The 13,295-nt window shown below is 39.2% G+C and overlaps 1 protein-coding gene across 1 annotated transcript; it reads right to left on the minus strand.

The window, feature by feature from the left end:
* Window positions 1-35: 35 nt before the first annotated feature.
* On the minus strand, window positions 36-10,238 carry LOC132800714 (cytochrome P450 736A117-like). The gene is made up of 3 exons (XM_060814959.1): window positions 10,151-10,238; window positions 1,092-2,023; window positions 36-596 (listed from the first exon to the last, which is right to left on the minus strand). The coding sequence occupies exons 1-3, from the start codon at window positions 10,236-10,238 to the stop codon at window positions 255-257; spliced, it is 1,362 nt and encodes a 453-aa protein (XP_060670942.1). The 3' UTR covers window positions 36-254.
* Window positions 10,239-13,295: the final 3,057 nt, after the last annotated feature.

Here is a 13,295-nt window from a genome sequence, read left to right on the forward strand (position 1 = left end):
AAAGAAAAATTTCCCAGTGATGTAGAATCACTGTATATAGGAAGAGAGAAATGTTTTTCACTAAGAAAGATAATATCTGAATTCAATCACTCTTTCTTTCTTTTTCTTTTTATTTTCCCACCGATATTCTCCAACATATTAATTTTTGAATTTAAAAAAAAATTGTTTGAGACCTTACAAAAGATAGTTGACTCTTTATTTTAAAGAGGATGACGCTATTAATTAAAGAGCATATTGGAGATGCTTTTATCTGTTTAATTCTGCATATCACTCATAGCTTGAGTATCTCCAATAGCCCAGGCATTGATATAGACCTGATAACCTGGTTGGATTTCATAGCCATTGATCTCCACTTTTGTTCTTGACGCTCTGGGAACTAGTAATGGAAGTGGAGGATGTAAACGAAGAGTCTCTTTGATGACTGCTTTCAGATAAACCATTGCTTCCAAATCATCCTCTGTGATGAAGGTTTTGGAACCTGCAACTGATCTGATCTCAGTTTGGAGTTTGTGCATGATTTTTGGATGTCTTAGTAGCTCTGTCACTGCCCACTCTAAGGCTGTGGATGTAGTGTGTGTACCTCCAACAAACATATCCTAAAAAGGTAAAACAAATAAATAATTAACTCACCAAATGATTTGATAGACAAAAACTAAATATGCATATTAAACGCACTTACTGACAGCTTTAGATTTTGAAATTAGTGGTAATTTGATATGACTTATATAAATAATGTTTTACAATTATTCGGCTTTCCAAGTGATCTTTTATAAACAACTCATTTGTTAAATGTTTTTCATTAAGCATACACAATTTTTTGGTAACCAAGAGTAAGCATACACATAAATGATAGAAGTGTACATATATGTACAGTCTTGATATAATCAGGATATCCTCATTTTGAAAGTTGATCATTTTTATTTCAACTTAATTTTTTGCAGCGATATCATGATTGGACAATTATCCTATATATATATATATATGTTGATGGATAATAAATAGGTTACGTGTGAGACAAAAATTACCACAGACAATGAATTTTGAGAACTATTTAGTTTCTTTCTTTTTTTAGCTAAGAGAATTAACCTTACCAAGACAAGAGCCTTTATGCAAACTCTATCTAAAGAAAATCCAGGCACGTTTTCTTTCTGAAGATGAAGCAGAATGTCTGTGAAATCCTTATAGTCCTCATTTCCAACATGAACATGCTCTTCAATCACATTTTCCAAAAACTCATCGAACTCTTTAGCCACTTTCTTCAATTTCCCATCCAAACCACTGACAAAGCTCAACCAAGAAAGCAAAGGAATATAATCACCAATAAAAAAAGTCCCTAATAACTCCGCGAAATCCTCCAAAAGCTTCTTGAACTTCTTCCCATCTTCACCATCATTGTATTTCCTCCCCAAAGCCACCCTACAAACAACATCGTTCGTAAGCTTCGTGAAAACCTGACTTAAATTCAGAGACGAAGAAGATGAGCAACACTTTTCGATCTTCTCCAACATGGATGTGGTTTCTTCTTCTCTCACAACTCTAAAAGACTGAACCCTTTTGTTGCTAAGAAGATGTAAAACGCTGATGCTTTTAGCCTGCCTCCAGTACTCTCCGTACGAGGCCAATCCTACATCTTTGCAATTGTAGAGAAGCTTATCGAAGGCTGTCAACTTGGGTCTGTCTGAGAAGGTTATGTCATGGGTTTTCATTATCTGCTTAGCGAGTTCGGCGGATGAGACGACGAGGACCGGAATGCTGCCGAAGTGAAGCAGCATGAGAGGTCCATGGCGTCGAGCTAAGGTTTGCAGTGAATGATGAGGATGGAGACCGAGTTGGTGTAAGTTTCCTATGATTGGGAGCTTTGTTGGAGAAGGTGGTGAGCTTTTATTAATGGCGGTGGAGTACCATTTGTAGATGAGGATGAGAAAAATGGTAGAGATGATTAGGACGATGAAGGAAAAGGGTTGCCACAAGATGGAGATTTCATTCATCTCTAAGATCTTCACCGGCTGAGGTTTTCCAACTCCTTATAAGATTACATACATAGAGAGATAGAGAGAAGAAACTGTTAGAGCCCTGTTAGGAAATCTTTCATTTAATTAAAATGAGAGATGCCTATGTGGCAAAACTAAATCAGGGATTCTTAGCTCACAAATTTTTAAAACTAAATTAGGGATGCTTAGGTTACAAATGTTTAATTATTGGATAAGACAATAATTAATATTTGATTTCAAATTTAACTCGAGATGGGATGTTACAATCCTTAACACTTTTTATAAAAATTCCAAATCCATAAAGTCAGGTATTCCCCTACTAAATGTTAATATATATATATATATAGATATCAATATTCTTTTGGGCGATATGAGACATTTTTATGCTGCTCGATAGATACCTAATTGTATATAATTTATTAGATATTTCACCTTAAATTATATGTAATTAGACGTTAGATGAACGACATAGTCTGTCCAACATCATCCAATAAAATATTGATAATTTTATTCTATTAGGTATTAGCATCAAACATACTTTGAATTATATATAATTGGGATGAAATATCATATAGATAATATGTAATGGGCGCTAAGCATGAGGATGTGTCAGGACCCGCCCAGAATTCCTCCCCGGAACCCTAGACAAGCCCTGATCCAGAAAAATACCACCGAACCTTCCAACGGAAAATCCGGCAGCACCTCCCCTAAGGGTAGGACTAACCAAAAATTACCTGCACTGAAAACACACTTCAAAAATTCATCCCCTTATTCCTCCCACATTACTACAATTTGTTTCCACAAATTTACAGCACTTCAAATAATAACAGCAGCAACCCAGTGCATAAATGATAACTACATGTCCAACACAGTATACAGAGCATTATACAACAAATGTGGAATTAATACCATGACAGATAAAAAGCAATACAAGATAGAGAGGAAAAAGGGAAGAAATACTTCTTGGACTTCGGCAACGAACTGAGACGTCGGGCTCGCTGTAACACCTCGTCCTAAATCGCACCAGAATCCGTGCACGTTGACCTAGGTTGACCGTTGACTGAGCGGGTCAGGAGTTGACTTTTTGTTCCAGTTGAAATTTCGAGTTGACCAGGGTACCGTGGCGAAGTGCATGATGCCCCGAGTTCGTAGACTAGTAGCACGTCAAAAACGGAGCTACGGTTTGAAAGTTATGAGCAAAACAAGTTGAGGTCCAAACTGTCCAAGGGGTGCCGAAGTTGACTTTTTATTTATGGGGAAATGAGCTTTGACTCATGGGTGGTTGTGAAGTGCTTGTCGATACGAGTTCACAGACTAGCGGCATGCTTAAAACGGACATCCGGTTAAAAAGTTATGGACGCGTGAAGTTTGCCGGATACTGTAATATTTTAATATTTTTGAGTTGATGAACAGTGAAATGCCACATGTCGTCACCTGATTGGTGCATGTGGAATGAACAGTGCCACACAGTGGCTTTTATTTGATAAAATTCTCGAGGAAGAGAGAGAAAGATAGAGAGGAGAGAGAAAGAGAGAGAAAATCTGACCGGCCACCGGAGATTTTCAAATTTTCCGGCCGATCTACTGTACACGGGCCGGCCAGCAAGATTGCCCTCCCCATTTCTGGCAAAACCTCAAAGTTTCACGGCGATCAACCGCTGGACGCGCCCGGATCGAGGCGACGAAGATCGGCGGCGAGTTTTTCCCTCCACCGCCGGCCACCGCCGATTGGCCCATTTCCGGCTATTTTCCAGCCACACGCGCTAGACACCCTTCATCCTCTCCTCAAATCCTGCCGACCCACCAAGTTTCACGGCCACCGGACCACCGACGCGCCGGGATCAGAGCGTTTTCCAGCGAGGGGCCGGAAATCTTCAAACCGTGATTTCTCCGCCGTCCGGCCTCCATTTTCCTCACCGCCGGTCCCGTTGGATTGCTCTCCCCACGATCTACAAATCTGTAAAAAATCACAGCCAATGGCCACCCCACGCGCCGCCGCCGGCGACGGTTGCCGGTGACCGCGGCGGCTCGCCGGAAGTTACTGTTCCGGTGAGTACCCAGTTTCCCGGTCGGCTCCAGTCCACTGTGTTCGATCTCCTGAACTTGAATCAGGCATCCGTTTTCTCCAATTCGCGATGGTTTGGGAGAATTTCGGAGCCGAAACCCGAAAAGCTTTCCGGCGAGATTCCGACCCCGTCGGGTTCGATCACCAGAAAGTAAGACCGAATCAGTGATCCTCATCACTCGAGCTTCGATTCGGTATATAACTCGTAACTTTTAGATATCGTTTGGTGTTCGCTCCCCGGGTACCCATTTGGGAATTACCCGAATAAAATATTAATATTTTTGGTTGGTACACTGTGGTTGTTTAGGTGCGCGTACGAGTGGTGGAGTTGATTCCGAGGAGGATCTTAGTTGATTTACGCACTCAAGGTGAGTGACCCACCTTCAAAAATTATTTTGGGCAATTAATTATGTCTATTTGGTATTTAAATTGGTATTTAAATTATGCTCATGTGGTGTGATTTAATTATGGTTTTATTGTGTTTTAATTATTGTGCATGAGCAAAGTGTATTTCGGTAATATTTGTACGTGGTTTTCAGTATTAATTTTTCGGGCATAATTGGGTTAAATATTTTACGAAAATATTTGTTTAAATTTTATAAATTATGCCCGCGGTATTTTTATGGTTGCATCTCGTATTTCGAGAAAATTGTGGTTTGTTGTTATCAATGTTTCGTACCGGTTTATTAAATAAAAATATGTGGGATGATAAGTGTGAGAATTTAATGTATTTCCCACGGTAATTTTTGAAAACGGTACGGTTGGTTATTACTGTTTATTTTTAGACGCACTCATACAGTATTGGTGTTTTGGTGTATGGACACATGGTACCGCGCATGTATTATATGGTTTAGCACGCGGTTATTATTTCTCCTGTTGTTGCCATTCGACCGTGGGCAGGCAAGTTTGTTATTGCGCACAGCCGCCCCCCTCCTTGGCCGGGAGATGGTTTCAGCAGCGGTACTGTCGGGACGCCGAAGTGCCGTTTGCAGGTTTCTCTCTTTAACCCCCCGCCAGTCGGTGCTCGGGACGCTGGGTATCGGAGGGCATCACCGGTATATGGTGTGGTGCGTCAGGTGTAATTTGCAAATAATATTTTAATCCCCAAAAGGTGTTCAAAAAAAATTATTTAATATAATTTATTACATTTTAATTAAATATATTGGGGTATGTATCTATTTATTTATTGCTTATCAAATGGTTTAATCCCTTGGTTTTCGGGAAGTATGTACATCGGGTTTTGTGAAATTGTTTTAAAAAGGGAACATTTCAAACGGAGTGATTGGTGAGAGTTTTGAGGGAAATTATTATTTCCAACAGTTATTATTATTTATTTATTTATTGTTGGTATTTATTCAATTCCCTTAATTGTTATTATTATTATTTTATTATCATTAAAAGTGTTCAGTAGTTAGGGTCACTCATTGAGATGATTAGCATCTCACGTTTTTAAGTTCCTTTCCCTTAGGTGCAAGTGGTGGTAGACGTTCTTCCGGAGCGAACCAAGTTTTCCGCTGCTATTGTGTTTCGAGAAGTACTCTTGTACTCTTTCATTTCAGTGTATTATTTATTTCATCCTTGTTGTATTTCTGTTGATTAGCACTTCTTAAAGCTCTGTATACTATTGGGACACTTATGTTTTATTTATGCACTGGACTGTTGTTATTGTTGAGAAGTGCTGAAATTTGTGAAACAATTTGTAGTTTGCGGGAGGAATAAGGGGATGAGTAGAAGTGTGCTTTCAGTGCAGGTAATTTGTGATAAGTCCATCCCTTAGGGGAGGCTCTGCCGGATTTTCCATTGGAGGGTCCGGTAGGGTTTCCCTGGGATCAGGGCTTGTTTAGGGTTCCGGGGAGGAATTCTGGACGGGTCCTAACACTCGCCTCGGACGATCAACGTCTCCCAACCTGAACCTAGGGGAACGGAATTTAAGAGCGTGAGATGCTAATCATCTCAGTGAGTGACCCGATCTACTGAATACCTTTAATATTAATAATATAACAAATAAAGGGATTTAATTAATAAATACCGAACAATTAAATAAATAAATAAATAAACAATTAAGGTAACAATTTCTCTCAAAACCCTCACTATTCACTCCGTTGGAAATGTTCCCCTTTTAAAACATTTTCACAAAACCCGATATTCGTACGTCCCGAAACCAAGGGACCAAATAATTTAATAAACAACAAATAAATAAATAAATACCCCAAATATAAATAAACTGCAATAATTATAATAAATAATTTGTACTCTTTGGGGTTTGAAATTTCTATCCAAAAAATTTGTACTTGACGCACCACACCATATACCTGTGATGCCCTCCGATACCCAGCGTCCTGAGCACTGACTGGCGGGGAGATTAAAGAGAGAAACTTGCAAACGGCACTTCGGCGTACTGACAGTACCGCTGCTGAAACCATCATCACGGCCAAGGAGGGGGGCGGCTGTGTGCACTATATAAGACTTGCCTGCCCACGGTCCAATGGCAACTCACGGGAGAAATAATAATACTTGCGCGCTGAACCACATATACATATACCAGAACACCAATACTGTGTGAATGCGTCTAAAATAATTATTAAACCAACCGTACCGTTTTCCAAAATTACCGTGGGAAATATACCAAATTTTCACACTTACCATCCCACATATTTTTATTTAACAAATCGGTACGAAAACATCGATAACAAATAAACCATATCTTTTCTCGTAATACGAGATTCAACAATTCACATACCGCGGGCATAATTTATAAAATTAGACCACCGATTGAAACAAATATTTTCATAAAATATTTAACCCAATTATGCCCGAAAAATAATACTTAAAACCACGTATGATTATTACTGAAATATACTTTGCTCATGCACAATAAATAAATTAAACCACAATAAAATAATACTCGACAAATTCTTAGTAACCCAAAATTTCCGTTTAGTATCAATGGGTAAAAATATATATATATATATAAAATAATATTTTTTTTCCCGACTATATTTAATTTCCACCACATGAGCATAATTTCAGATACCAATTAAACACCAATAAACATAATTAATTGCCCAAAATATTTTTTAAAGGTGGGTCACTCACCTGGAGCAAGCAATTAAACCATGATCCACCATGGGATCAATTCCACAACTCACCGGTGCTCCTAGAACAAAATTCACAGACAGTCAAATAAATTAATATTTTATTCGGGTAAATAATACCCGGTACCTGGGGGGGTCAAACACAAACGTTATCCAAAATAGTCGAATAATATACCAAATCGAAGCTTGAGCGACGAGGATTACAAATCCGGTCTCCATCGACCCCAAAAGGCCGGTGGCCGGCGCGTGTGGCTTTCCGGCGACTAAAATCCGGCCAAAAGGCCGGTCAAAGAGAGCAGGGGAGAGAGTCAAAGGAGAGAGAGAGAGAGAGAGAGGTCTCTATTTTTTTTTTTTTTTTTTTGTCTCTGTCGGGCTCGGGGAAGAAGAAGGGAAGGAAAAGAAAAGAAAAGAGAAAGGAGGTGTTTTCCCACGTGGGGAAAAGAAAAGAAAAAGAAAAAGAAAAAAGAAAAGAAAAAGGAAAATAAAAAATAAATAAATTTAATTTAATTAAAGAATATTAATAATAATAATAAAATAATATGATATTACACATGGTTGACATGTGGCTTCTCAACATGGTGACACATGATCACTTTCATTAAGTCACACGTGGAATATCGTTACACGTTCAAAAATAATATTAAAATAATACGGTGTTTGAAAAACTCTACAGGTCCATAACTTCCAAACCACATGTCCAAATCGGATGTGCCGCTAGTCTACGGACTCGTATCGACGAGCACTTTACAACTATGTATGAGTCAAAGCTCATTTCCCCATAAATAAAAAGTCAACTCCGGCACCCCTTGGACAGTTTGGACCTCAACTTGTTTTGCTCATAACTTTCAAACCATAGCTCCGTTTTCAACGTGCTACTAGTCTACGAACTCGTGCCAACGTGTACTTCGTAACGGTATCTCAGTCAACCTAGAATTCTAATCGGATCAAAAAGTCAACTTTTGACCCCTTTGGTCAACGGTCAACAGTCAACCTCGGTCAACGTGCAAAAATTCCGACATGGTTCGGGACGGGGTGTTACAACCTTCCCCCCTTACAAAAATTTCATCCTCGAAATTTCTTACATCGCTGAAATGCATACGAATATTGATTGCGGATTTGAGCCTCGAGCTTCCACGTCGCTTCCTCGACTAAATTAATTCACCACGAGACTTTTGATCTGACAGGTCTTCGATGTCTTTTCATAGTAACAATACGTGAATTACGCTGCACGTCCATGTCTGCTTTCCCGAAAGTACTAACTTGCATGCCACAAAACCAATTCTTCCAATAACCTCGTAGAACCAATGTAACAAGAACTTGGCTTTCTCTATCAACCAAAGCGTACGACTCTCTTCTACGGAGATAATCTCAAAAACTTAATCTCGGACTTCGAACTCAACATCTTTTTCATGCACACTGGCTTAACTCATTTGTCGATCTTGAGCGGCTTTCAAACTCTCTTGGATGACCTCCATCTTATTCATAGTCATCTGTAGGTGTTTGCATCCAAATCACGTTGGTCGTCGTGCGATGCTTCTCCTCACCTACTTCACTTCAACACTGTGGAGTTCGGCACTGCCTTCCATGTAGAGTCCCATACGAAGACACCTCGATGCTCGCTTGGTAGTTAATATCGTAACGAATTCTATCGATGCCAATTGCTCAACCCAGCTCCCTTCGACATTGCATAATGCATGGTCTCAGCATAACTTCCAAGTGTGAATTCTGCACTTTGCTTGTCCAATGACCTATGGTGGAAGGCGATGCAGTAGATAAGTCTCGCTCCAAGTGTCTCTGTTAACCTTCATCATAGTCTTGAAATAAAGCTCGAATCTCAAACAGTCGTGATGGCGATTGATGCTCTATGCAGACTCATATTATGCTTTACGAACAGCTTGGCCGACTTGTCTCAGTAAGAACCACTCTCGTACCAGGAAAAAGTGCGCTGCATTTCCACTTCCCGCTTCCACTTGTTGGCAGCTTAAGTACCTTTATTCGGATCCTGCAACTTCCTTTATCATGCCAAACCATAATGTCATCTAGTGAGCATTCCATACATCTTTGTACCCTTGGGGTGTATCGCATACATTGAATCACGTGCTTCCTTTAGGATCTCCTTCTTAAACTCAACGATACCCTACTTTGGATTCTCAATTGGTGATACTTAACCCTGAAGTCGCTCTTGGAGAAACCATAACATAAAACAAATAATAAAATATATTTTTCAAATATACCTAACTTGCATAGGCAATTGTTAAAACTCCACATTGGAACAATAATAAAAACACGAATAAATGCATAAAATCATATCTTAAAATCCATAGTATAAAATAAAATATGCACGCTTGTAATGGAGGTACGTACGACACCTTCTAACATGTTACGTGATCCATGATTCCAACTGTCGCCGACACTCTGCTACCAATACAAACCAGGGTGGTTGCCTATATTGGCCGTCCGATCCCCTGGACTCGTAGGCAACATGATTATGGGGCTAGCTCTACATGGACCACATTGGTTCGCCACCTCCATATGGTGCAGTATAATATCAAACAATATAACATACAAACACATATACGAACATAAACAAAAATACTTGAATAAAACACCTTTAATTTCAAATACCACTTTGAAAAGCATTTAATTTTGATAATCGATCGGAAAAATATTTTGAAGCCTTGAAATCGATCGACACACATTCATACTCGGCAACGAGTATCGATTATGGGTGATGACCTTGCTAAACTGTTGATAGTCGATACACACCCTTAGACAATCATCCTTCTTCTCCATGAACGAAACAAATGCCATTCACGATGATATGATTGATCTAGTGAAACCTTTATTCACCAACTCTTGCAGCTAAGCCTTTCAGTCCTTTAACTTTACTGGAGTCACACGGCATGGCGGTACTGAAATAGATCGGTGTCCAAAGCCAAATCAATAATGATTCGATATCCTTTTTACGGTCGTAATCCAGATAATTTATCAGGAAAATACTTTCAAATTGCTTCCCACTATTAGCAGTTCCAACGCTCCCCATCTTCTTTGGCATCAACCACTTGGGCCATAGACCCTTAACAACCATCCTCCGATAGCTCCTTACAATGACTGCAGAAATTAACCTCCGTAACGACTTCCTAACTCCTCCACGAAGCACCACTTCAGGTAAGCTGAAACACTTTAACTTTACTCCTTTATGCTAGCGGTCCATAAACATAAGAACTACTCAATCCATATCTAGGGTTGCTTCAGATCCCAAAAAGATTCACAGAATTGGATCTGCCCCCATTACTTGACCTTCAAAAAGAAAAGGCAATCCGCGACCTTCGACTACGCCATAGGAATTCCCCGTTAGGATAGGTGATTCTTATTGGCACCCTCGAAGATTAGAGTCATTCAAACTCGGGCAACGAATTTACTTCGAGATAAAGGGAAAGAACGCTTTAAGACAGGTAAAATGAGAGATTAGACACGGATGGGATGCACAACAATGCACAGTCCCTTAGGAATACTAGAACCTAGAGCTCTGATACCAACTGTCAGGACCCGCCCAGAATTCCTCCCCGGAACCCTAGACAAGCCTTGATCCCAGGGAAATACCACCGAACCTTCCAACGGAAAATCCGGCAGCACCTCCCCTAAGGGTAAGACTAACCAAAAATTACCTGCACTGAAAACACACTTCAAAAATTCATCCCCTTATTCCTCCCACATTACTACAATTTGTTTCCACAAATTTATAGCACTTCAAATAATAACAGCAGCAACCCAGTGCATAAATGATAACTACATGTCCAACACAGTATACAGAGCATTATACAACAAATGTGGAATTAATACCATGACAGATAAAAAGCAATACAAGATAGAGAGGAAAAAGGGAAGAAATACTTCTTGGACTTCGGCAACGAACTGAGACGTCAGGCTCGCCCCGGACGATCAACGTCTCCCAACCTGAACCTAGGGGAACAGAATTTAAGAGCGTGAGATGTTAATCATCTCAGTGAGTGACCCTATCTACTGAACACCTTTAATATTAATAATATAACAAATAAAGGGATTTAATTAATAAATACCGAACAATTAAATAAATAAATAAATAAACAATTAAGGTAACAATTTCTCTCAAAACCCTCACTATTCACTCCGTTGGCAATGTTCCCCTTTTAAAACATTTTCACAAAACCCGATATTCGTACTTCTCGAAAACCAAGGGACCAAATAATTTAATAAACAACAAATAAATAAATAAATACCCCAAATATAAATAAATTGCAATAATTATAATAAATAATTTGTACTCTTTGGGGTTTGAAATTTCTATCCAAAAAATTTGTACTTGACGCACCACACCATATACATGTGATGCCCTCCGATACCTAGCGTCCTGAGTATCGACTGACGGGGAGATTAAAGAGAGAAACTTGCAAACGGCACTTCGGCATCCCGACAGTACCGCTGCTGAAACCATCATCCCGGCCAAGGAGGGGGGCGGCTGTGTGCACTATATAAGACTTGCCTGCCCACGGTCCAATGGCAACTCACGGGAGAAATAATAATACTTGCGCACTGAACCACATATACATATACCAGAACACCAATACTGTGTGAATGCGTCTAAAATAATTATTAAACCAACCGTACCATTTTCCAAAATTACCGTGGGAAATATACCAAATTTTCACACTTACCATCCCACATATTTTTATTTAACAAATCGGTACGAAAACATCGATAACAAATAAACCATCTCTTTTCTCGTAATACGAGATTCAACAATTCACATACCGCGGGCATAATTTATAAAATCAGACCACCGATTGAAACAAATATTTTCATTAAATATTTAACCCAATTATGCCCGAAAAATAATACTTAAAACCACGTACGATTATTACTGAAATATACTTTGCTCATGCACAATAAATAAATTAAACCATAATAAAATAATACTCGAGAAATTCTTAGTAACCCAAAATTTCCGTTTAGTATCAATGGGTAAAATATATATATATATATATATATATATATATATAAAATAATTTTTTTTTTCCCGATTATATTTAATTTCCACCACATGAGCATAATTTCAGATACCAATTAAACACCAATAAACATAATTAATTGCCCAAAATATTTTTTAAAGGTGGGTCACTCACCTGGAGCAAACAATTAAACCATGATCCACCATGGGATCAATTCCACAACTCACCGGTGCTCCTAGAACAAAATTCACAGACAGTCAAATAAATTAATATTTTATTCGGGTAAATAATACCCGGTACCCGGGGGGGTCAAACACAAATGTTATCCAAAATAGTCGAATAATATACCGAATCGAAGCTTGAGTGACGAGGATTACAAATCCGGTCTCCATCGACCCCAATTCCGCCGGAGGTGGCCGGAAAGCTTCGGCCGGTTTTCAATTCCTCGTATCTCGCAAACCGCTTCGAAGTTTTGAGATCGGAGGCCATATTTGGACTCAGAGGGGTCGAAAATGATGGAATAGAGGTATGGATCGGGCTGGGTTGGTCGGAAACGGCGAGAATCGCAGGAAAAACATAACCGGCCGCCGCCGACTTCACCGGCCCGATCTGGGCGCGTCCGGCGGCGACTGGCCGGGAAATTTGGAGGCTGAGGTCGCGACGAGCTGGGCTTCACTGGTGGCCGGCGCGTGTGGCTTTCCGGCGACTGAAATCCGGCCAAAAGGCCGGTCAAAGAGAGCGGGGGAGAGAGTCAAAGGAGAGAGAGAAGAGAGAGAAGTCTCTATTTTTTTTTTTTTTTTTTTTTTTGTCTCTGTCGGGCTTGGGGAAGAAGAAGGGAAGGAAAAGAAAAGAAAAGAGAAAGGAGGTGTTTTCCCACATGGGGAAAAGAAAAGAAAAAAGAAAAGAAAAAGGAAAATAAAAAAGAAATAAATTAAAATTAATTAAAGAATATTAATAATAATATTATTATTTAAAATAATAATAAAATAATATGATATAAATGCATATAATTCCTTACGGCATGTTTGAATAAAGATAAAATCAATAGGAATCTAATTTTCTTAGGAAATTGATAACTTTTTTTTGTTTGGATGTTTATTGTAAGGTGGAAAAGTATGGATTCAAGGAATTAGATTCCCACCAATATAGGAAAATAT

The sequence above is a fragment of the Ziziphus jujuba genome, chromosome 2, assembly GCF_031755915.1.
Source record: "Ziziphus jujuba cultivar Dongzao chromosome 2, ASM3175591v1".
NCBI classification, from domain to species: Eukaryota; Viridiplantae; Streptophyta; class Magnoliopsida; order Rosales; family Rhamnaceae; genus Ziziphus; species Ziziphus jujuba.

Bases quoted from the DNA above. Each gene is read 5' to 3' on its own strand.
- LOC132800714 (XM_060814959.1), bottom strand. From the start codon at position 10,238: ATGGTTGTTAAGGGTCTATGGCCCAAGTGGTTGATGCCAAAGAAGATG. The intron at 2,024-10,150 runs GTATTTTCCTGA...TAATCTTATAAG, and splicing joins TAGTGGGAAGCAATTTGAAA to GAGTTGGAAAACCTCAGCCG. The intron at 597-1,091 runs GTAAGGTTAATT...TTACCTTTTTAG, and splicing joins GCATAAAGGCTCTTGTCTTG to GATATGTTTGTTGGAGGTAC.